At 51.1% G+C, this 23,738-nt stretch overlaps 7 protein-coding genes across 7 annotated transcripts; 2 read left to right on the top strand and 5 right to left on the bottom strand.

Annotated features, from left to right (window-relative positions):
• Nucleotides 1-4,242: 4,242 nt before the first annotated feature.
• Nucleotides 4,243-5,245, bottom strand: P168DRAFT_319845 (amidohydrolase family protein; the record flags this gene model as incomplete). Its single annotated transcript, XM_024840319.1, has 3 exons — nt 4,243-4,836; nt 4,867-5,169; nt 5,237-5,245. The coding sequence occupies 3 exons, from the start codon at nt 5,243-5,245 to the stop codon at nt 4,243-4,245; spliced, it is 906 nt and encodes a 301-aa protein (XP_024691911.1).
• A 1,286-nt stretch (nt 5,246-6,531) lies between these two features.
• Nucleotides 6,532-7,766, bottom strand: P168DRAFT_298120 (uncharacterized protein; the record flags this gene model as incomplete). The annotated part of the gene is made up of 4 exons (XM_024838241.1): nt 6,532-7,156; nt 7,219-7,327; nt 7,390-7,528; nt 7,599-7,766. 4 exons carry the CDS (start codon nt 7,764-7,766, stop codon nt 6,532-6,534), a joined length of 1,041 nt encoding a protein of 346 aa, XP_024691912.1.
• Nucleotides 7,767-9,633: 1,867 nt separating this feature from the next.
• On the bottom strand, nt 9,634-15,016 carry P168DRAFT_298109 (NAD(P)/FAD-dependent oxidoreductase; the record flags this gene model as incomplete). Its single annotated transcript, XM_024838238.1, has 6 exons — nt 9,634-9,744; nt 9,809-10,036; nt 13,346-13,598; nt 13,661-14,327; nt 14,377-14,778; nt 14,839-15,016. 6 exons carry the CDS (start codon nt 15,014-15,016, stop codon nt 9,634-9,636), a joined length of 1,839 nt encoding a protein of 612 aa, XP_024691913.1.
• Nucleotides 15,017-15,472: 456 nt separating this feature from the next.
• P168DRAFT_238133 (sterol desaturase family protein) lies at nt 15,473-16,270 on the top strand (the record flags this gene model as incomplete). The annotated part of the gene is made up of 1 exon (XM_024833597.1): nt 15,473-16,270. One exon carries the CDS (start codon nt 15,473-15,475, stop codon nt 16,268-16,270), a length of 798 nt encoding a protein of 265 aa, XP_024691914.1.
• Nucleotides 16,271-16,560: 290 nt separating this feature from the next.
• On the bottom strand, nt 16,561-19,097 carry P168DRAFT_238910 (uncharacterized protein; the record flags this gene model as incomplete). The annotated part of the gene is made up of 5 exons (XM_024833639.1): nt 16,561-16,994; nt 17,078-17,289; nt 17,353-17,721; nt 17,782-18,852; nt 18,904-19,097. The coding sequence occupies 5 exons, from the start codon at nt 19,095-19,097 to the stop codon at nt 16,561-16,563; spliced, it is 2,280 nt and encodes a 759-aa protein (XP_024691915.1).
• A 684-nt stretch (nt 19,098-19,781) lies between these two features.
• Nucleotides 19,782-21,270, top strand: P168DRAFT_291451 (uncharacterized protein). Its single transcript, XM_024837412.1, has one exon. It carries the CDS (start codon nt 19,830-19,832, stop codon nt 21,090-21,092), a length of 1,263 nt encoding a protein of 420 aa, XP_024691916.1. The 5' UTR covers nt 19,782-19,829; the 3' UTR covers nt 21,093-21,270.
• Nucleotides 21,271-21,420: 150 nt separating this feature from the next.
• On the bottom strand, nt 21,421-22,448 carry P168DRAFT_311733 (acetate uptake transporter family protein; the record flags this gene model as incomplete). The annotated part of the gene is made up of 3 exons (XM_024839524.1): nt 22,075-22,448; nt 21,835-22,009; nt 21,421-21,759 (listed from the first exon to the last, which is right to left on the bottom strand). The coding sequence occupies exons 1-3, from the start codon at nt 22,440-22,442 to the stop codon at nt 21,421-21,423; spliced, it is 882 nt and encodes a 293-aa protein (XP_024691917.1). The 5' UTR covers nt 22,443-22,448.
• Between the last annotated feature and the right edge of the window lie 1,290 nt (nt 22,449-23,738).

Raw genomic sequence — 23,738 nt, forward strand, 5'->3', positions numbered from 1 at the left:
GGATTCTGGGATTAGAGGAGTACCAAAATTGGGTAAAAGCGCCCAAAGGTCTTCTATGGATCAAAGGAAAGCCAGGTGCTGGCAAATCAACCCTGATGGCTTTCTTGTACCAACGGGTCATGAAATCAGACACTGCAAAACAGGGGATCACGCTTGAATTCTTCTTCACCGCGCGAGGGGACGAGATACAACGCACGCCGCTAGGAATGCTGCGGTCCTTACTCAATCAGCTATACTGCCAGGACCCCGACATACGTCCCGAATTGAACAAAATATACGAGGATAAATGCGATCCGTTTGGCGGAGAAAGATACTGGGACTGGCAGCAGGAAGAGCTAGAGGAGATTCTTCATGAAAGTATTGTTGCTTGCGCCCGAAAAAAGCCTCTCATTGTCTTCGTGGATGCCCTGGATGAAGCAGGGAATAAATGTGCAGAGTATCTGGCAAATTATTTCCATGAAATCAACGATTCTTTTGCAAAGAAGTCGAAATTCGGAAAAATATGCATTTCATGCCGCCACTATCCTGTCTTTACCACTAATCCTGGAATTGAGATTACAGTAGAAGTTCACAATCACAATGACATCAAGGCATATGTTCATCATTGTCTACGTCTAGATGTCATCTTGCCCACGAAGGCGCACGACTATCCGTCATGGGGCTCCGTGATAAATTATATTATTCTCTCCGCAAAGGGGATTTTCCAGTGGGCATCGCTTGTCGTCCCTCTCGTCAAGAAGGGGATCTGCGAGGGCAAGTCGCCTCAACGCACCCTAGAATTTTTACAGGACGTTCCTGAAAAGCTTGAGGAGGTCTATGAATATATATTAGAAAATGTCATTGAAGTCGACAATCACAAGTGTGCCTTTCTCTTGTTTCAATGGGTATGTCTTGCGGAACGACCGCTATCAGTGCCAGAAACGCGATGCTCCATTATGTCCATGTGGAATTTGATCGATAGTTCGCAGCGTATTCGACGTCACGAGACTCCAGACTTTCCTCAGAATGACGAGCTGATGGAATTACAAATAAAGACATTGTCTGGTGGTTTAGTCGAGGTAGTGAAAATGGACCAGCCCTTTGTGAAACAAAGCGTACAGGTTGTTCATCAATCTGTTAACGATTACATTCTTCCTAAAGGGCTGGTTCTTCTTGCTAGACTTGCTCATCTGTCCCAGGGAAAATATCCATGCCACACAGCAGATTTGAGCAACGAGAACGCCATACAATGTTGCCAGGGTAGGCTTTACTTCTCATGTATGGATTATTTCCTGGCAAAAAACATCAAAATAGAAAACAAGCGTGAAGGCGAAATGCTCCGCCGTACTCGGCCGTTTCTGAGATATGCCTCGAAGCATATGTTTGTGCATGCAGCAAAGGCAGGAAAACACCGCTCTACAAACCTTGAAGCCGAAATTCTCCTGCTGCAACAGATTACTTCACAAAGGCTTCCGAAAGATAGTGTTTCACGTCATCATTCTAGCGATAGCGTGGAACTCACTGGGACACCGTTACATATTGCTTCTGCCAACAACTTACCGGATATCGTTGATTACTTAATATCTAAATCAGTATGGATTAATGAACAGGACAGCAAGGGTAGTACTGCGCTACATTATGCGGCACAATCTGGAAATACAATCATCACAAAACGTCTGGTTCACGGAGGAGCCGATATGAATCTCAAAAACACAAGCCGAATAACTCCTCTGGCATATGCTGCATCCGGTGGTCATAAAGCCATCCTGGAGATATTCCTTTCCAAGGGCCTTTGTGCTGGGATTCTTGGAGACGCATTGCTTGGAGCATCATTCCGTGGATCTAAAGGGGCAGTGAAGTTGCTACTGGATGCAGGCGCAGATGCCAATGCTGTGGGTGAAAAGGGTACTGCACTCCAGGCAGCATCAAGGAATGGACACAAAGAGATAACGCAGATGCTACTGGATGCTGGCGCAAATGTAAATGCCGTGAGTGAAAAGGGCACTGCACTCGAGGGAGCATCAAACAGTGGATCCAAAGACGTAGCGCAGATGCTACTGGATGCAGGGGCAGATGTGAATGCCGTGAGTGAAAAGGGTACTGCACTCCAGACAGCTGCGTCCCGTGGCTACATGAAGGTAATACTGCTGCTACTGAAATACAAAGCAGATGTTAATCTTGTGGGTGGGGAATTCGGCACCGCACTCCAAGCAGCTTCATATAAAGGGTCCAAAAAGATAATACAGCTGCTGATGGATGCGGGAGCAGATACAAATATCGTGGGAGGGAGGTATGGCACTGCGCTCCAGACAGCTTCTTGGAAAGGCTATATGGACACAATGCAGCTGCTGCTGGACGCGGGAGCAAATCCTAATATTATCGGTGGGCAATATGGTACTGCACTCCAGGCAGCTTCACGGCGATGGGGTGTGGATATTTTACAGCTGCTGCTGGATGGAAAAGCAGACGTTAACCTTGTGGGTGGGGAATATGGCACTGCACTCCAGGCAGCTTCATATACAGGGTCCATAACGATAATACAGCTACTGCTAGATGCAGGAGCAGATCCTAATAAGGTGGCTGGGAAGTATGGCACTGCGCTTCTAGCTGCAGTACAAGGAGAAAATCCTACCAAATCCGCCAAACTGCTCCTCAGTCATGGGGCGGACCCCTCATTACCGGATCAAAATGACCAGACACTTGCCCATATTGCTACACGACGAGGGTTCAAAGACCTCATTATAAGTGTTGATGGTGCACTAGTTTCCAAGGTTGATGATTTCGGCAGAACTCCGATTCATCTCGCTGTATACTACGGCCATGTTGAACTCGCTGATTTCATGTCAAAATGGTTTCCCCATCTTCCTGATATGGATGGTTATGGAAAAACTCCCCTGGATTGGGCCAGTCAAGACCGGGCAATGTCGGCGAAATTACAAGAGTACTGGCCATTGTATACGCCCACACCTAGTGAAACCCAAAGCAGTGTCCTCGAACAGTCAGTACGACAATTAGTGAAGAAATTACTCCGTACTACCGATGGATGGACCACTCCTGGACTATTCGAATTAGGGCGCTGTTTGATGTTTCTCGAAAGGCCCAGAGACGCTATTGATGTCTTTTCCATGATGACTTCTTTGCTCAATCCAATTAGGTTGTCTCAAAAGATTACTTATTGCTATGTCTGTTGCAAAAGCTTCAAAGCTGGCTTTCGCTATATTTGTGAGACTTGTGCAGAGATGGAGTTGTGCTCCGACTGCATGGGTAGATACCCTCGACGTGGCGTATCGCGGGCCTGTCAAGGCCATACCTTTCTCGAAATACCAGATCCACGCGATATTCTACCCAAAGACATTCCTCCCGATGTTTATTTCCAAGAATTGCTGCGAGGCTTGCGTGATCATTTTGAGGGGAAGAGCTCTAAGAGGGCAGTACACGGGAATGAGAACCCAAATGTGGAGAACAACATCACGAAAACCATAGCCACGTCTGTGGTTGGATACAAGATTGCTGCGGCTGTCTTGCTTGGTTCCAGCTCTTACCTACTAGTGAATGCCATAAGACACAGACTAGGGAAGTAACGGCAGGTGAGTCAGGCTACAGTCCTCATGTTGCAGTATATCACGTGCTAATCAGCTATAGATCACTTTACATTAGACAGACGTGAAAATATCGTGCTTTGAGTATGCTCCAATTTGTACTTGTAAACCAATTGTAAGCATGCTTTGTTTAGCGCCAATGGTGGCATGGATTTATTACAACACCGGTCAATTATTGCCGTGGGGTCTATCGGTATATCACCAGAGGTTAGTCCATGGTCCATGACCGGCAAGGATTGAATGAAGTGACAGGCCCAAAACGATCCGAAATGTAGACAGCTCCAGAGCGATGGGCAACCCATGCGGTACATGTGGGGAACTGACAATGCTTCTGACTCTTTGGGCTTCTACAGGAAAGGAATCCCCTATGTTTCATGAGATATAGCTAAATCGTTTTTGAGGCCCGAATGCCCGAATGTGGAAAAGGGAGATATGCAATCGCCAACATGTAAGCTGATTCGCAAGGGCTTCCCCCGACCAATCGAGTATTTTGACTCCTCACCATTTTGCAACTAGTCGCACCTTTCTACAACTTCCAAAATAGTGGAATGATTAATGTTTTTACCACTTCCATCGCTCCTCCCACATATAACAACCTCGGCACCAACACTTCACGATGTCTCCTTGACCAAGACCGACTCTAGCATTCCCAAGTCGTATATACCTACAGATGGGCATCACCGCGTTGGCCTAGCCGCGGAAATAATTTCACCGCATTTCCAAAATTGACCATATCTCTGAGTTCTTGGTCCATCTCGTATCCCTCCAGTTCCTCCAGGAAAGCCGGATAGGCAGTGACCGGGGCATACGGAAAGTCACTCCCATACAGGATATGGTCATGAGGCACCATATTCAGCAGCAAGTCCAGCACCTGTGGCGAGGAACTCAACGCCAGATCAAAATGAAAACTGCGGAATGCTTCCACCACTTTGTCATGTGTGGTACCCATACGGCGCGAAACCGCAAAATCCGGCGCCTTGCGCATTGGCGTCGCAACGCGTGAGATTAGGTAGGGGAGCGTCCCGCCGGCATGCGATAGGATGACTTTGCAGGCTGGATACTTGGCTCGCGTCCGGTCGGTGATCATGTCCATTGCTGCGCGGGTAGTTTCATGAGGATAGTCGATCGCTGGCTGTGGGAGCTTTGGGTTGACTGGGTTGGTATCGACCGGGTGTGTGGGGTGCACGAAGACGACGCAGCGTCGTCGATTTAGTTCCGCCCAGATGGGCTCCACGTCGGGGTGGCCCAGGTAGGTGTTCTAGTCGCCGTATCGAATGAACAGCGTTACTCCGTCTGCACCAAGAGTATCCAGCCCATAGGCGATCTCCGCGAGGGCATCCTCTGTGTCGAGGATATTGGGTAACGATACGAAGAACGCAAAAGACTGGGGGTCATGATCCCGAAGGTCGGCCGCATACTGATTTAACTGTCGTGCAAGCCGTGCCCGTGCCTGACGGTCTGGGTGAATACATGCCCCTGGAGCTGTCACGGAGAGGACTGCCGTCTGGACCCCAAGGCGCTTCACGAGCAGCTTCGACCGCAACAGGCTCCAGTACGAAGTGGGCCAGCCACTGGGATCGCCCCCTTGTTCCTCAACAGCTAGTTGTAGGGTTCGCTTAGTCAATTGTTCCGATCTTGCGGGGGGAGGGTTCGCTTACCTTGGGCATAAAATGACGGCACGAAGTGATGGTGAGTATCGATCTTATTAACCGGAGGGGTGTGGCTCTAGCCGATGGCCTTCTCCGCGAGCTAGTCTAGGGCGTGGTCACTCATGGCCCTGAATCTGTCTGGGTTGACAAAGTAAAGCAGGACGAGCAGCGCTGCCGATGACAAACTCACGCCCAACATGATAATCGTTCCGTTCACTATGTGGTGAAGCCTGCCGCGGTCGTTTTAACATCTATATAAACCCCGGGATCGTGCCGAATACGGCGGACGGTTCCCGCTAGATGGACAAAACAGAAATTAGCCTAGTACCATTTCCCCCGTCCGTTGTCCATGTGCGCGGAGATACAAGGAGGTGCTCCCTCCTGTGCTAATCGTGATTCCAGCGCGAATGAGTGAATTGCCTCATAAACTGGTGAGGATACTCTTAGTAAGTCTCATGGATTCATATCAGTTTCTCATGTTTATCAGGAGAAGTGCAATATCGCGGCTTGTTGGATCGCGCTATCGGAACACACCCGGTTCCCTCACATGCAATTAGAACCATGATCGGCCATACTATATAATGCTCGACAGAAGAAACAAATGCTACAATCCAGGTAATTTGACTATAGTAAAGAACAAGCTGGATATGATCCCGCCTGGCTATACTAATTTGATACAGAGCACTAGTTAGACTCACTCCTTACGTAGTCCTTCTAACCTGCATACTAAGGAGATTTGGGAGGTCACCTGTCAGACTGATGTGAGAATCATTATTCTAAGTGAAAACAAATGTCAACCACCTGACCTGCCTTTATGTGGATATTTCATATAGACCTACCTATATTGGCAGATAGACGCAGCCGCTTGTCTCTACACCTCTCCTCCTTTGCATCCTTCCAACCACGCAGCCACTCGTCTCTACACTTCTCCTCCTTTGAATCGGTCGAAACGAGCGTGGCCGGCACCCCCAGAGAAGCCGTTTATACCTATACTACCAGGAGAGGACTTATAATACCTAGAGCCTTTTCACTCACATAGAGTCTGATCACGATCAATCTATATCTATATAGTCCCCAGAAAATCCAACTCTTTCAAACACCAACCCGGGCCTGAGTTTCAATCTACTAGCCATTCTACAACCTAGACCGTATTCCTCTATGCTCACTCCCACGCCTACTTCGCGACCCAGCCTCCACCCCCTCCTTCCCTCCCTCCCAATTATGAGATTCTCGACGCCACCGCTCAAGCTCGACTGTAAGCCAACCTGCAGATTCAACTGCGCACTCCACAACACCCTCCAAGCTCAGTGAGTGCCCACGCCCGGGGACATGTATCTCTCGAACCCGTCCGCAAGCAGCCCCCCGCTGCCGCCAACGCCGGTCCCCGTACAGCGCAATCTAAGCCCCCGTAGATGCGGCGAACACAAGGGGGACTGGCCTCCAATGAGGTAGAGCGTGCTGGGCCGGAGGTGGGGCAGACGGGCGAGGACGCGGTGCACCTCGGGGCGGTAATATGGGGAGAGCTTGTTGCTAGGAGGGAGAGGGTTAGAGCCCGCAGGTTTAGTTGGGCGCTTGTAGACGAGCATTTCCTGATGACGTGGTGTCGTCAGTGTTACCGGGATGATGCTGTCTTGATTGTGGCGTCGAGATGAAGGTGTAGTCCCTGTTCCGGTTGGTGATACCTCGCGTAGGCCGTATTGCAGCCAGCGTCTCACGACACGGGGGTCCCACGTTTGGAAGAGGGGATTCCGCGTGGTGAATCTTTGTGCGGCTTGAATGGAAGGCCATGTATCTGGAGAGTTGAGCGAGAGTTGTGCGCAGCGGGTGATTCCCTGTTGCACAACGGAGGTGGGGGAGAGCTCATCGATACCTGGCTCGATGAGGATAAGAGAAAATAGGAGGTGAGGCTGCAGAATGGATAGGTATGCACTATCCCCACAATCATGGTCAGCGATGTCGATCCTAAATTAGTCGTTCTGGGCAAGACGCACAGCTGGGTGCCTCCCATGCTATGTCCGATCCCCACTATCGGACCGGGCATGCCGGCATGTTTAAGGTCGATGAGGTGGAGCAGATCATGGGAATGAACCAGCCAGTCGACTGGGTAGGGAGCGGTATACTATTAGTGAGCGTGCTTCAGCTAGTGGGCTGCCGCGACTTACGGTTGTCCTGAAGACGACCCTTGTTGAGGATACCACTCTTGCCCTGATGTGTCCCATCGGCGATCCAAATGCTGCGGATCCGAAAACCGGCTGTCTTCGAGCGAAGGTACAGTTCTTCCCAAAGGGGTTCATAAAGCTCCTGCAAGACATCCTTCAGTCCTCGTGTGCGTATGAAAGGGTGCATCGTGGGATAATAGTTAGTCGCTGACCTTTACGTGCCCATTTCCGGGGGCTCCGATAATGATGACATCGTCGGAACGAGGGTTGGGGTTATCCAATGGAATATACTGTTTGACGGACAAAACCAGGGCCTCGTTTTGGCGATGAGATGGTACTGCGTGTTCGATGACTCGGAAAATATCTGACACGGACGACATGTTTGCGCGTGTTTTGTACTTTTACCGAGACAGTTGCAACATATTAATAAATTTCGGGAATTCTTGTCTCATCAAAGTGAGTGTGGTTGAGATGACCTGTCTTATATATATGTTGGGGATATCAGTCATATCCAGCCTGTTGAAAAAGACGAACCCTTTTCGGGTTTGGCTTTCTTGCCCAGTTGGTTTGAGATAATACCAGACTGATTAATCGATATGTCTGATTTACCTCACGGGCCAATGATGGAGAGTGGATGTTACTACCGGCGCGACTTGGGATGTGCTCTACTAATTTGACCTACTGTACAGTTGCATTTCGGGGAGAATTAGGGCTGATTATACTAGGGCTGCCTCCAATCCGGCCGGGTTTTGGGGCCCGTTTGCAGAATTTGCCCCCCGAACTCAGCCGGATTGGCGCAGATTGTAGGAGCTCCCCCAAGCTATCCTTTTATAAGCAGGCATATATGTATAAGTCCCCACAGGGCTCCAGGCTTATTGCCCACTTATATCACTGTATTTAAGTATATTTTCGAAGAAATTCAATATGTAACCTAATCTCTCTTTTTAACCTTTGATCAGAACTATGGAAATTGTATATCGTTCATGAGATAGGCTAATTTCCATGATCTTTAGAGATATGAGCAAGAGTAACGAGAGATTTACTTGGTAGGCTTGGGAAGACCGACGAAAAAGGTCAAATATTGATAAATTGATAACTCCGCTGATTATCAAGAGGCTGGAATTAGTTGCCAGATTGCAAGAAAACACGAGGAATCAAATTGACCACTTATTTAGGAAACACCGAAAGTTAGCCACCATTTTGCCAATTGCTTGTTTCGCGAATCAACTGGGAGTAGTTGAAGACGTTAATATCTATCTTAGTATGATAAGCGAGGATCTACATTGAAGGTTAATATCTCGAGTAATTTTTGGAGATATGGACCTAGAATAAGAGGATATAGTTGTTGAGATTTTACGTCACGTATATACTACCTCTGACAATCCTAAATAATTGTAAAGTCATATTGTTGGGTTACCAGATTCTTGCGGATCCTCGTGGATTCCGACTATGGACTACCTTGGGGTCGGAGGCGTGTTTCCGGGGGTGATCCTGCCACTCTCGACTCTTCCCTATTAGAGAGAGGTGGTGACGGAGAAGCACAGGCTGGAAATCCCCCTGTTGAAGGAGCTTCTCGAGCTCAAGGTTCCTTTCCATCCATTCTGTAATATAAGGGGTAAAGCCCGTAGCGACCATACTGTAGTGTGAAGGATAATGCTCTGCTTTTACCCTTCCAGCAATTTATGTGACGCAGGACGATTGGGAATGGTGCTTGGGGATGTTTTTAAACATCTCCCTGCTTAACTGCGTGATCGACAGTTCCTGTAGAACTTAGATATTCCAGGTCATCATCAGTTGAACAAATTGAAGAATCCAATGAACTTGTGTTTGTGTGGTGTGTGAGCTGTCACCCATGCAATGTTTCTGCTGATCTGATCAATAGTCTTCAGTGTGGGACAGCGACAGTAGGAGTAAGTGCACGAGAACTCCAACAAAATTGATAAAGTCTCATTAAAAAAAAAAAAAAGAAAATGGAGGCAGAGTATAGAGCTGCATACACAGAAGGGTCCACGTTTGCAATAAAAAGGATTAGATTTGCTGTTTAGTCACGTAATGACCTGGTACGCCCAACAATCACCCATCTATATTCTCTGGCGAAGACCCCTGCTATTGAGTCAGATGAATATATAGGACAAGGCCTGTGACTATGCTAGATCATTCTTGTAGGTTAGTTGCGGCTAATACTTCTCCGCCTGTTTGAACCCTATGCAGGTGGCAAGGACCGACAGCGACAGAACGGCTCCCATGTTAGACCAGCTTTCCAGTCTTTGGATCGATCTTCTGTCGCCCTTTGAAATCTACCTTGAGCTTCCTAGTGCCGCTCCGGACTAAGTCCTGTATCCAGTCCGGTGCTCCTCGCTGCAAACGTTCTGTTAGCAATGGTCCTACTGTACGAGAAACAGGCGATGTAGAATAAGCTCACAAGTCCCGCAAGAAGACCCATTGTTTTAGGAAGGAAGATTGTTCGGCTCGCGCCACTGTCAAGTGTCTCCACGATAGCGTCCACGACCGTATCGACATGAAGAAGGGGCATGAAAAAATGAGGTTGGTTTGTCTCACCCCTGAACAGGGGAGTCTTGGTGAAGCTCAGCACGGCCAGAGACGTGCGAACTAGTGGTGCATTCTGGGTTTTGAGCTCCTGGAACAGAGACTTCGCAAAATAATGAGAGAAATGTATCAGCGGATTGGATATATCCAGCAAGTAAGAAAAGATGGCGCCATAGCGATGCAGTCTACCTACCTCATGGAACGCGATCAACCCGGCTTTCGATGCCGCGTAGTCTGCTAGACCCGGCGGGGGATATAAGCACTGAGCGAAGACACATTGAAAATGTGCCCATGGTTTCTCTGAATCATGGCCGGGAGGAACTCCTTGGTGAGGAGAATTGGTGCTAACAGGTTCGTTCTCAGAGTGATGCTATTGTCGCTGTATGTACTCCCAATCACGGTCTGACCGCGCGAAAGACCAGCATTGTTGACTACAGGGTATCCCACAATGATCTCAGTATTTAAACCTAGTGAGTTTTCTAGATCGCTAACACTGACCTAATACAGTTGGATGACCGATTTCGGATCGAACTGTCTCACAGAGCGTCGCAACTTGTTTCTCGTCACTCAGATCGCAATTATAGTAGGTGATGCGATCTTGTTCTTCTGTCAAGAATAAAGTAAAATATTCCCCGGATCAGTACTCTCTGCTAGCGGTTTACCGTAGCACGGTGCGTGTCAGCATACCAAGAGAATAGGTCAAAGGAGCAAAGTCAACAACAACAACCCGTGCTCCCATGGCCGCGAGGCGCTGAGCCACCCCTGCGCCAATACCACTGCTACCACCGGTCACCACCACCAGCTCTTTCTCCCAATCTAGCCTATCATTTGTTGTCCAATTGTTCCGGCTTTTGGCGCTCAAGTAATCGTTGAGCCAAAGGAGAGCACTAACAGCTGCGAGGTATCGTACGGGGGTCCGGTATGGCGCGGTGATGTCTAAGTATCCCGTTTCCACCGAATACATTAAGGTGAATGTGAAGAGTGGGTGGAGGATGGTTCTCCGCAGGCCGGTGATGATTGGATCGATATATATGCCTTCACGGGGAAGGATGCCTTTTGTGGTCATTTTGAAAAGATGAACTGGAAAAACAGAATACCCTGTCGTGGTCAATGGTAGAGAAATGCCCCAAAAAAGAAGGCCTTCATGTATGGCGACAGGTCTGTCAGTTGATTGCTTCACGCTCTCTTTCAATCTTCACGAACTCCGGAAGTATTCCGGTTGACGCTTCCGATCACAGTTCCAATTTACAGCCTTCTCAATGAACCAACCGGGAGACAGCCCGATACGATTGGAGACCCAGAATAGACTGCCAGAGAAATAACGAGAGACTGAGGCTGTTTGGCATACATCCTCAAGCCGGTAATTCGGGTGGGTGCCGGTGACCGGACTCGTTCCGACAATAGGCTAACTCGGTACTTGGCACTATCCAAGATGGAATTCCTCGGTAGCAGTTGATCTACCACTTGCTCAATACCAGAATACCGGCTTGGGCATCTGATGTTGCGGAACGCTTCAAGCCAGAAGCGAAAACGACCTCATGCCTCATTCATCGACCATGGAGAAACTGGGGGTGTTAAGTAGACTCATCTTCCTCGTCCTGCCCCTAGGACTATACAACGCTATACGAGCGGCCATAAGGGCACTGTGCAAAGGATATCCCTTGCCTCCCGCTTTATGGAATGGATTTGCACGCGCTCTCATGTCGCGAATTACGCCTTCACAACTGCAGGCGATCCTCCCATCGACAATCGATACTTATAGGGAATGGTGTGCGGCGGAGGGATTTCCACCCATCGTTGATGTTTTGAGAGACGGGGTGTCTCGCCTTTTATGGTTACGAAAAGGAGGGCGCAAGGTAGTTTTGTTTTTTCACGGTATATATCACTTTCACTCTGGTATAGCCCCCGCGATATATGTGTCCCGATACTGACTTTGGTGTCTGTCAGGGGGTGGTTATGTGATGCCCTTGTCTCGAGGTCATCTCGACTGGATGGCATGTCTGCAGAGTGAGGCAGCGCAGGCGGGTGTGAGTCTTAGTGTGAGCGTGCTTGAATATGGTTAGATCCATCCGACCTGAATGGAGGATAGAGTGTGTACTGATTCCGCAAAAGATTTGATTCCGGACAATCCCTACCCGCGACAAATGAGTCAGGCAGTCCAGGCACTGCAGAAGCTGGTAGACAGCGGATATTCCTCATCAGATGTGGGCTTTCCTCGCCATGAATAATTTATCGTCGACTGATGAGTGTAGATAATATTTGGGGGCGATTCAGCCGGCGGACACCTTTCTCTGTCTCTTCTCGCTCATCTGCATCATCGACGACCGGACGAACCTGGCTTCCATGGCCACATTGCTCTGCCAGGAAACACCATCAAAGGATGCTTTTTGGTCTCTCCCCTGACGTCCTTTGACGTCACTGTTCCTTCATATCATCGGCCCTTCTCTATTGATGTGCTATGTGCGAAGGGTGTCTGGGAATGGGGTCAACTTCTGGTCCACAATAGTCCGTGGCACAGGGAGATAGCACTCGGTCATGGCTGGGGCATGGCGCTGGATGTGTCAGAACAGTGGTGGGATGGGCTGAGCGTGGTAGAGCGAGTGCTTGTAACCGGCGGGGAGCAAGAAGTCTTTCGTGACCATGTTGTTCAGCTCGTGGATGTACTGCGCAGGAAGGCCAGTGCGGACTTGGAGGTTGTAGGGTACATTGATGCCAAGGAAGCTCATGATGCTCCGCTGATGGATTTCGCAGCCAAAAGGGGACCGCAAGGTTCAGCACGGCTGATGATAGATTGGGTAATTGAGAGTTTCAAGTGATAAAAATTGCTATGCTGTCAGGGCTGTGTCTAAAAAACACCCGATTCCTCTTATCCTGTGATCGCCCGACTCTTTCTCTGCTCTTGCATCATTCTTACCACAGAGACAGTACCGACGTTACAGTTGCAATTGATAACCATCTCAAAGTGCGACTGGTGTCGAGTGGGATCAAGGTTTACGGTGTCTTACTTTTGCACCAATTCAGCCATAAGATTCATTCATGATGCCAATATATATTCTCGATGTTTCTTGCCTAACGGCAACTTGTACAGAACACGACAAGAGTAACCCCTTGATGATAGATCCTTGAGCCTATCGTACCAATTACTAGCAGATCCCACTGCTTGGCTGCAGCCATTCATCTTTGCCAATACATTTGGGCGAGCGTAAAAACCCAGGAATCTTGGATTGAGTGCATAAACTGCAACCAAAGCCGAGGATTCTGCATGTAGACAACGGCAGCCCCCCCGACTGCTATAGCAAGTGAGAAAGCTAGTATCGATCTACCTCGAGAAACCGAAGGTCGTTTGATTTGCTGTGGGCCAATGGATCAGCGATGAGTGCGAGTTGGGATCGAAAGAAAAACACCGGCTCACCTTATAAGCCCAATCAGACCAGATTGGAAACAGGCTGCGATACCAAAAGTGAGTCTGGGTCCACGGATACGCCATTGCATTCCACCCTTTCTCATTCAAGTACCAAGAAGCACATCCCGTGTTCCAGACACGGTGACGCAACGCCTCCTGGACTTCCTCGACATATTTGGCTTCGGCGTCTGGCTTCACATCGAGGGAAGCCGCTTGGCCATCCAAAATAGGCTTTAGAACCCGGAGAGCGTAGTTGACGGAGCTACTATGGTCAGTATGTGTAGAGTCCCACTATCCTATATAGCGTCCGGGAGATGTACTTACTTTTCTAATGCCATCAGTGCGGAAGTGTGTCCTGTTGCGGCATTGGGGCCCAACAACAAGAAGAAATTGGGAAATCCACTCATCGCAGTACAGTTGTATGCTGCTGGGCCATCGTATCGCTCCCAGTGGTCGGATACAGTGCCATGACGACCGCGGATCCGAGTGTACGGCAGGAAGGTGTTGGTCTTGAACCCAGTTGCCAGCACAATGACGTCCGCGGGTACAAAGCCATCCGTGGTTTGGACCCCGTCGGGCTGGATTTCCAATATCTTGGACTCCATGAGGTGGAGCTTGTCATTGTGCAGAGACTCAAGATACCCGTCGTTAAAGATTCGACGCTTACAGCCCACGTCAAAGTCTGGAATCAGAGTCTCGTGATACTTAGCGGGTGCAGTGGACCGCATATAGCGCTCCACTTTCTCTCGACGTTTCCGCCGCAGTTTGGCAGCACTGTTAGTTGTCGGAAACAAACGAAAGTCGTTCTCAGCGATGCAAAAGATGTGGAAGCGGTGCAGCTTCATTGTCAGTGGAACGTAGCGAAATAGCCACTGCAGCGCTTTCGGGTACTCGAAATTGGGCCCTTGGAAAATCCAGTGTTTGCTGCGAACGATTTGCGTTAGACTTCTGGTCCGATCAACGATCGCAGGGACGATCTGGGCAGCGGTGCCTGAGTCTAGTCAGTATCTTATACTATTTCACGAGAGGACGGGACTTACATCCATTCCCAATTACCACCACGTTTTTCCCCTCTAAACTGACATCATGGTTCCATCGTGCAGAATGGAAGATATCACCTTGGAAGGATGCAGCGCCAGGGATATCACAAGGATTGGGCTCTACCAGCTGTCCCGTGGCAGCGAACAAGACCTGACATTCGTGATAGCTCACCTCACCAGTGACCACATTACGGTTGATCATCAGCCAGCGTGAGACTTCCTCTCGCCAAATACATTCCTCGACTTCGGTACAGAAGATCATCTTATCTCGCAGCTCGTACTCTGCCATCACCGAGTCGTGATATGCTTTGATCTCTTTATATGAGGGCATCAACTTAGTCCAGCTCGGACTCAGCGCAAATGAGAAGCTGTAGAGGGCACTCGGCACGTCACAGGCGCATCCTAAGGCAGTCAGCTACGTGAAAGCCATTTCAAGCAGGTGGTTAGTAGGCTGAACCTTACCAGGGTAAGTGCTAATGTGCCAGGTACCTCCACAGTCCGTATGGCGCTCAAAGAACGTGATGTCGTCCAATTGATACCATCGCTTGAGCGTTGCCCCCAGGGCAATCGCACTCAGACCCGTCCCTATGCAGGCAATCTGGCTATAGGAAGCCGGGATTGGTATCGATTTCTCGGCCATTGTGAGACTTGGGGGTGGATGTATGCAAACGAAGACAGGCTCTGCATACGGATATCTTATAGAGATGTCTGGGAGAGTATTATACCTATCCAAGTCTGCCTCGGTCCGTTCGGGATCATCCCGCTACTGTGGGAAATCCGTCGGATCGGGACCGGTGGCCTTCCCACATTTCTCTGCGCCGTGGAGCAATCAAATTGGAATTCATATCAGTCTGAAGGAATGAGAACACGAGAAATCCTCGTGATGAATCGTGCGAGCCGGATTTGATACGTGGGGTCTATTCCGAAGTGGCAGAGACATGCCGGGTCCATTCCGAAGTGGCCAAGGGAATACAGTATATTAGGCCGGAATATGGCCAAGCGCCCTCCCATATGTTATGATTGAACAAGTGGCAGTCGTCCTCACTCCGACCAAAACCATCTTCAGATCCCTTTGCAGCTCCAGTGTGCAGAGAAAATGTCAACAATTGGCAAGATCGAGCAAACATGGGCCTCGATTTGCGCCCACTACAAGCCGGGCCATATTGAGATCATCGGTACCATTGTTACTCAACTCATCGGTTTCATTTTCCCAGCAACTATATACCTTCTCATCGACAGTCTATGTCCTCACTTTTCGCGCAAACACAAGCTCCAAGGAGCCCAGCGCCAGCCAACGAAGACTCAAATCCGGCACTGCATCAAGATATCCCTACTCAACCAGCTCATGAGCGTCGTCATCCACGCAACAACCGTGCAGTTCCTGATCGGACCCGAGCACAGCCTCCTAGACATGAGCCCTACCCTTCCGTCCGTATCGACGCTCATCAGCGACTTCATCTTCGGTTTGATCGCTCGTGAAATCTCCTTCTACTACGTGCACCGCACCCTGCATCACCCCAGCATCTACGCCCACATCCACAAACTGCACCACCGGTACACGGCGCCAATCAGCTTTGCGGCGCAGTATGCCCATCCGGTGGAGCACATTCTAGCAAATGTGCTCCCCGTCACCCTGCCGCTGACGCTGAAGGGGACACATTTTTTGTCATTGGCGGGCTTTACGCTTTTCGAACTCTGGCAGGCGGCTGCTGATCATAGCGGGTATGATTTTCTCAAGCTGCCTCCGGCTTCGATCCATGATCTGCATCATGAGAAATTTAGGGTTAATTATAGTCCGCTGGGTATCATGGACTGGATTCATGGGACGGATGTGGTGGGGTGGGATCGACCGCCTGTGAAGCGTGATGATAAGGGTGCAATGAAGGGAGAATAACAAGTAGCGCTTGGATAACTCTCCTAGCTTATATGTTTCCTAGCTACTATCCCTTCAATCCTAAATGAATATAACCTTGATGAACGATAACCAGGCATCGAGCCACAAGTGAACAAAGACAGGCTCCGGCCCGGGGCAGAGTATCTGAAATTGACCAAAAAGCTCACAAGATCTCGGTGATGGCAATCTACGAAGAGTCAGAACTCGACAAAAGAAAAATATAATTTAAAATCAAAAGAGCCGAACATCCTTCCCACACAAGGATACCTAATATCCTGGGTATAATATACCTACAACGCCATCTGCGGAAACCACCCCTGGAAATCCCCCAGATCAAACGGCCCCAAGAACCCCAACTCATCTGACGGCAGTCCCCCGTCCCAGAGCCCGAACTGCGCCGGCTCCGGCACATCTCCGCCCATATCACCACCAGCACTGTCGTGGCCCACGCCTAAGCCAGCTTCAGGAGAAGCATCGCGGCTCGATCGCGACACAGGTTGCTGCTGCTGCTGCTGCTGCTGCCCCCCGTCTCTATTCGCGAGGACTTGATTCCGGATAGACCGGAGGATGCCGAGGGTGTTTCGGCCAGACATGCTGAACGAGGCCATGTACTCCAGGACTTGCTCTGCTTTTCGCCATGCAAGGTCTTTGGTGTGGTTCTTGGCGTCGTGGGCGGTGCGACACAGGTGGGACATTGTGAGGACGATGGCGGCGGTGGATATGTCTGGGTTGGAGTTAGAAGTTTCTGGCTGGCTGGCTGGTGGGTATTGGGTAATTTATGGGGAAAGGGAACACGTAGATACTGACAGAAACCATTGTACCACCAAGTATCTGTTAATTCTGTCCTGTAGGTCTCGTGGACAAGGGAGATTAAATCGACGGCAGCCTGGATACAGCCTGTTGCGCACTTGGAGAAGATGAATGATTGAAGGGAGTTGGAGCCAAGCTCGTCATTTGGGGTGTCGAAACAGAGGTGCGTGAATATGGGTCGGTAGAGGAGAAGCCGGAGGTAGATGAATCTGGCGATTGTTAATGGGGTTTATAGATATAATATTATTGTCGAGCGGAATGTGACAGCCTACCGGGAATGAAGCACATTGCGCTGCCGGCAGAGAATGGGTTCGTGGGAGGCTTCCCCCGGACAAGTCCAGCTCAGAAATGACGGAATGCTGCGCTCATATTGCAGGAGCTGATCCTCAAGCTGGATAATTACATCCAGACTGCCGGGTCCTGTCTTGGTGAGACAGTCATTATTCCGCCCCCGCCACGTTTTGTAGACGTCGGAGAGAATCCGCTCCAGGATTGCGTAGAGCTTGATTGTCCAAATATAAAACGCAATCAACGACGGGCCGGTCGGTTCCTGGCGCAGATCGAGGTCAAACATCCCAGGTAGTGGTACATTGGCAAGGTGACCGGTCATGCTCGGCCGGCCGTAGGTCATGCTGACGGTCCTGGGGCAGTCAGCATGATGGGAACTGGTGGAACGGCACTTGACGAAACCGGGTCCTTACATGTCCATCATAACGCAGCCATGCCAAGTTCGCCGGTGAATCTCTTGTTGGAGGGGATCCTTGGAGCTCTCTAGATGCTCTTCATGCAATCCTAGACCGAGCGCCAGGCGGCACGCTATCCCTATGGAGTTCCAGCACCGATGGGGATGTGGGGCGCTTTGGAGAAGCAGAGCTACGATGAGTAGTGTCTGGACCACACCGATCGAATGGGTATCCACGAGGTAGAGTCCAATATGACGCTTTGCTCGCAGAGAGAAGTCGTGAGTGACGGCCTCGCGTCCCTGCAATGGGATATCCGAGAAATGGCACCCCAGGGCGAAGATTGTGTTTAGTGCGCAGGAGAAGACAATCGAATTAGACCCCGAGTGCCACTGGTCTCCGAGACCAACATTTAGATGCGTGAGTTGATGCTTGAGATGGTTTTTGGGAATCCATAGATTCTCATAGGCTTGCTGGAAGCTACGGCGGTCGAAGAAGGGGTAGAGACAGTATACCCTTTCCCAGAAACAATGAAGCAGGTGATCCGCCAGCTCGCGAGGAGGGAGGACGAAGTCTTCTACTGGGAGGATAGGAGATGTGTCAGCGCCCGTGACTCGACAATCCCCGCTGGTGTCTGGTGGAGGGATTCGCTGCGATGCCCACGCACGCCGACCCTGGTGCTGCTTGGGGTCCCGAGTTAGAAGACACATCAGTGATGCAGTGGACGAGCTTCCGAAGTACTCCGCATTCTGGCTGGAGAGATCGCGGGTATTATGGACCGTGGTGAAAGCACCCATCCCGCTGATCCCACTAGGCGACTCAAGTGGGCTGTGGGATGAATCGGGCTGGCGGCGTGGTTGACCCAAATCGAGGGTGTCCTCCGCCCTCGATGACGTTAGACAGCAATCCCCTATACGATGCGTCTCAGGGGTATTGAGTGCGAGGGTATTACGCTCCTCCAAGGCATGCGGATGGGGTGGATGATGTATATAGTTTGTGGCCGCAGCACCCAACTGCTCCGGTACCAGTGAATCCTGACGCCGAGCATTCGCCTCCAACTCGCGTATCCGCTGATGCAAGCTGCGCACATATCTAGAACATTCAATCAACCATTGCTCGAACAGAGATTCGAAATGTCCTCACTCGTCACTGCTTGCGGATCGTGCATTTTGCGTCTTGTAGACACAATGGTCTATCGGGAGTGCCCGGTGCACACAGGCAGCACACACCGGCTTTTCACCACCACAGCGAGACTTCCGTACCCGACACGGCTCGCAGGCCAACGCTACCTTGCGTCGACGATTTCCGCCCGGGGTTCTTCGTTTCTCGGACTGCATGGTTCTCGTTGAGCGTTGATTCTCCACTTGTTGGTGAGGGGAAATCGCACTATTCGGGATTATGCCGAACATAACGCTTACATCAGCCGGGTTATTCCGGTGACTCGCGCGATGGGCCTGAAACACGGCCATATCGTGATTGGTAGACCTGAGTTATTTTGAGATCATGAGCAGGGATGCAAGCTAGACCGAGACTGATCCCCACGACAGCAACTTGAACAACCGGATCATTTGGTCAGTCGTGGGAGGATTGGCATCCATTGTCGGTCCATGCCTGAGAGTCTGTTAGTGATACATGCCATCGCCGCAAGGGGGACGGAGCTGTCGAGGCAGCACGCGATGCCCCACTATATGTATAAGTATGTCTATATTTCCCGTTTATTGTAACAACATATAGACATTCCACGGAATCAGACAAGCAATAGCATACGTGATACTGAGAGAGGAGAATGGAGATCATAAGTGGACATAGTGGACATAAATCTCACTCTTAGTCAGCTTGATCTAACCCTATCGGGCTAGTGGATCCCATCTTCGCGTCCGATCGACCAATCGACAGCGGGCCCGCTAACCCCATCCGGTTAGACTCGCCAGACGCCCCAAGAAATCGCCCGATCAGATTGGGAATAACAATCATCTCGATCAATCTGTCTCTTCTCTTTCATTCTCCTTTCTCTCCGCCGTCTCCATTCGGGTTACTCCCTTATCTCTCATCCCGCCGTGCTATTCATCATGGATGATTATTACGCTCTTCCTCAGGCCACGCCGGACTTGCCGGTACCACCATCCCAGCAGCCCACCCCGCTGTCTCTCAACCAGGCCTCCCCGATCATGCACGCGCCGTCGGCGACGCGGCGGGCACCTACCGCGTCGCTGCCCACGAATCCCAATCCGAACCACGCCCACCACCACCACCACCATCACCATCATAATCCCAATGCCAACACCTCCTCGCCCTATCGCCAATTCACCTGGTCCCTGCACGATGCCACCGCCACGCCCCGCACCAAATCCTCGCCCTACTCCCAACCCCAGCAGGGCTTACCGACACCCAGTCCGGTCCCCAACACCGCCACAACCACCGCGACCACCACCTCCACTACCACCACCAACAACAACAACAACAACAACAATGCCACCGCCGTCGCCGCCAACCACACACCACACAATCAGCTCTCCCACGCCGCTCCCCCCTCCTCCGCGGCTCCCACCGAGCCGGTAACGGCCGCCGCCGCCGCAGCGGGAGCGGAGTCAGAAGCCACGCCGAAACGCAAGCGCGCCAAACGCATGAATCCCGACGAATATACGCAGCTGATCGAGATCTGCCTGCAAAATAAAGGCTTCTGCACCAGCTCTCGCGGCAACAAGAGCTTCTGGATCACCGTGGCACAGGATTTCCGCGCCGCGACCGGGCGCGACGAATTCAACTGGCAAACGGGCCAGAAGAAGGTCCTGACCTCCACGGAGGAACACCGCGTTTGGTTGCGCGAACGTCTCCCCCCCGCGCAGTACCCGGGTCTCCCTGGTATGCGCGACGCCCTGGACGAGTGGACGGCGTTTCTCGACGACCTGCAGGCGCACGAGCGTGCTCTTCAAAACGTCGCCCAGCCCGGGGCGGACCAGTCCGCTGTCGGGCCCAGTGTCACCCCGACTAGCCAGGGGACGAAACGGTCATATTCGACGTCGGGGATGGGCGGGGACGCGGCGGGCCCGAAAGCCGGGCCCAAGACGGCCGGGGTAGCCACGGACGAGCAACGGGCGGGGCGGTCCCCGCAGGCGACGCGACGCCGGATGTCCAGCGACGCGCGTCGGCCGTACCTGCTCAGCGAGAATATCGATGGCTTCCTGCGGACGGTGGCGGACCAGTGTCAGCAGGAGGGGGATCTCCGAACGCGGGTGGACAACATCGAGCGACAGCTGGGGAACATCAGTCGCCGGTTGGACCAGCTGGACAAGCTGGATCGGATCATGGAGCTACTGGATAGCAAGCACTAGGGGATGATTTTGGTGGGTGAGCGAAGCTCACCCGTGTCTCTGTTTACGACGTCGATGAAGATGAACATATATATCGAAGGTAGATGTATATTCTCGTTCAAATCCAACGGTGCCCCCGGGGTCTTCTCCCCTCGCCGGGACCCTGTAATTCTATTACGGAACAAAACAAATATACAAAGGAAACGCAGTAAAGTACATCAAACAAACAAACACCCACTCCACCACCTCTATAACCCAGTCATTAAGTAGGGGATCGCATCACTACCTAAATAAAGGTACCCCTCCCCCAGCGGTCTACTATGTTACGTTATGTTGTGTTATGTATTGATCATACAGCCCCCGAGCTAACAGCGCTCTTCTGCTTCTCCAAGCGCGCCTCACGGCCCTTCTCCGACCACGGGAAGTGCACCACAGGCGGCAGGATGAAGCTGTTGCTGTCGTCTGCGATACCCGCAAAGGCGTTGTACCACGCGAGGAACGCACCCAGGATCGCGAAGAAGCCGCCCGCTTGGGACAGGTTCGGGTTCGGCATGCCCGTCGACGTGCGCAGCAGGTAGGCGAGACCCAGCAGTAGGAGGGCGATGTCGACGACGAGGAAGAGCGTGAAGAACGCGACGGTTGATTTGAAGGTGCAGCAGAGCATGATGGTTGTGAAGATGAACCAGCCCTGGAAACATTGTTGTTAGCGTCGTTGTGGGATGTAGGAGATGGAAACCTGAGAGATGGAGGGGAGGGAGGGTACCATAATGGTCAGGCCGAAACTGTCGTAGAACATGTTTGTCTGGCCGCCGTCGACTTTCTCTAACGATGACATGACCTCAAAGCCACCGGGGGTGAAGGTGATGCCGACCGAGATCCAGAATCCACCGTAGGAGGAGAGGACCGTTGCGCCGAAGGTGTTTCCAGCCGCCATTTCCCTATTGTGTGTTAGCCTCCAACATCTTCTTGTCTCTCTTTATACACAGGGTAGAAGAGAACATACCACATCCCAGCCAACAACTGCACCAACCCACCATACCCAAACGCCGACCCAACAATGATATTCGGCTGGGTAATGCCGCGCACCTGCATCTGTATACAGCCCAGGAGGAATGTCGTCAGCGCGAAAGCGCAGAGACCCAGCGGCGCGGGGTTGCCGATCTTGCGGTTCTTCGGCGACCGGTACAGGCCCGGCTGGAACTCGCCTCCGAAGGCGGGGAGGCGGTACTCGGCTGTGTTGACGTGCGCGAGGGGGCCGAAGTGGCCGTTTTCGTAGGGCGCGGAGGCCGGTTTGGTTTGTGCTTGTTGGAGTGGGGAGGAGCCGTTTGTGGTTGTGTTGGCGAGGTCGTATTTTTCTGTTGTGTCGGCCATTTTGGGGGTTGGACCTACTGGTTGTAGGTGGGTGGGTAGATGTTGGGTAGGTAGGGGGAAGAGAGGGAGTATTAAGGGTAGTAAAGGGTATTATAAACAGTATAGTATGGAAGAAGAAGTGGGAATCGAAGATTGAAACGAGAGAGCGTGTTGCATGGCTGGACAAAATTCAGCTTTTTATACAGCATCCAACTCCTGTCGTCCGTATTGATCTTCTTGCACTCTCCCAGAATGGAAATCTCCTTAGACTATCATTATTATCGTCGGGATCCCAACGCTCCCCCAGAACCAACACTGTCGGTAGTACTCAGTACCAAACCTACCAACTACTGAGTGTGTGTCCGAGTGGAGTACCCAGCTGTGGTGCATCATAAAACTCAGAGCTATTGCCTCAGGGTGGATCCTCCTGGGAGTACATGAGAGAAGGCGAGGTGGAGAGGTAGTGACTAGCTGTGATTAGATTGAGATAAACACATGTTATCATACCACCCCTACCTTAGGTACGAAAATAAATACAGACAGATCAGCAGCCATAGCACGAAACGAATCTCCGAAAGGAAGTAGCTTCATAGATTCTAGATGCTAAATCCTGACACTAGATAACATACTAATTCTAGACTACATACGAAATACTAGTCTACATACTCAGTGGTGAGCAGTAGTACAGCACAGCGGAATCCCACCCCTCCATCTCCGCGCCAAAGCGACTAAAACACTCCGCTCCCCCGGACTCCACTTCCGGTCTCCACTTCCCCGCCCCACTCTGGGGGAGAACGTAGACCCAGTCTCGCAGGTCCGGTTGTTAATCCCCCCAATGGGGTCCACCCCCACTTCTCTCGGTAGATGGTTGTTCTTCTCTGCCGATGCATTGAGGACGGAGCATGGTATTTGCGTTATTATGTATTGCGACCGTATTCTTGCTACTATATCGGAGGAATGGGAGGGTGCTACAGGAATCGCGCAATAATCATGGTGTCGGGCTAGGTTAGCTACTAAGTTAAGTTTGTTTTATTTTTGGGGCTAGTCAGGATCCTGCGGCACACGAGACAGGAATAGGGGTGACTAACCGGTGAGGGGATAGGGCCTGTACTTCTGGCGGGTTGGTCTGGCTGGGTCGTAGTAGAACTGAGCATAGATGACGTCGGGGATACCGTCGCGCCCTGGTGGAGATGTTGGTAATTCACATGCTCAGGGTCTCCGACCTCCTGGGTCTCCAGTCGATCAGCAGCACTAATACCCACCCTGTCTAGTGTCTACATTGCCATCTGTTAACTATGAAAGATCACCAGTCTATCC

This window comes from Aspergillus campestris (genome assembly GCF_002847485.1).
Source record: "Aspergillus campestris IBT 28561 chromosome Unknown P168scaffold_8, whole genome shotgun sequence".
NCBI lineage: Eukaryota > Fungi > Ascomycota > Eurotiomycetes > Eurotiales > Aspergillaceae > Aspergillus > Aspergillus campestris.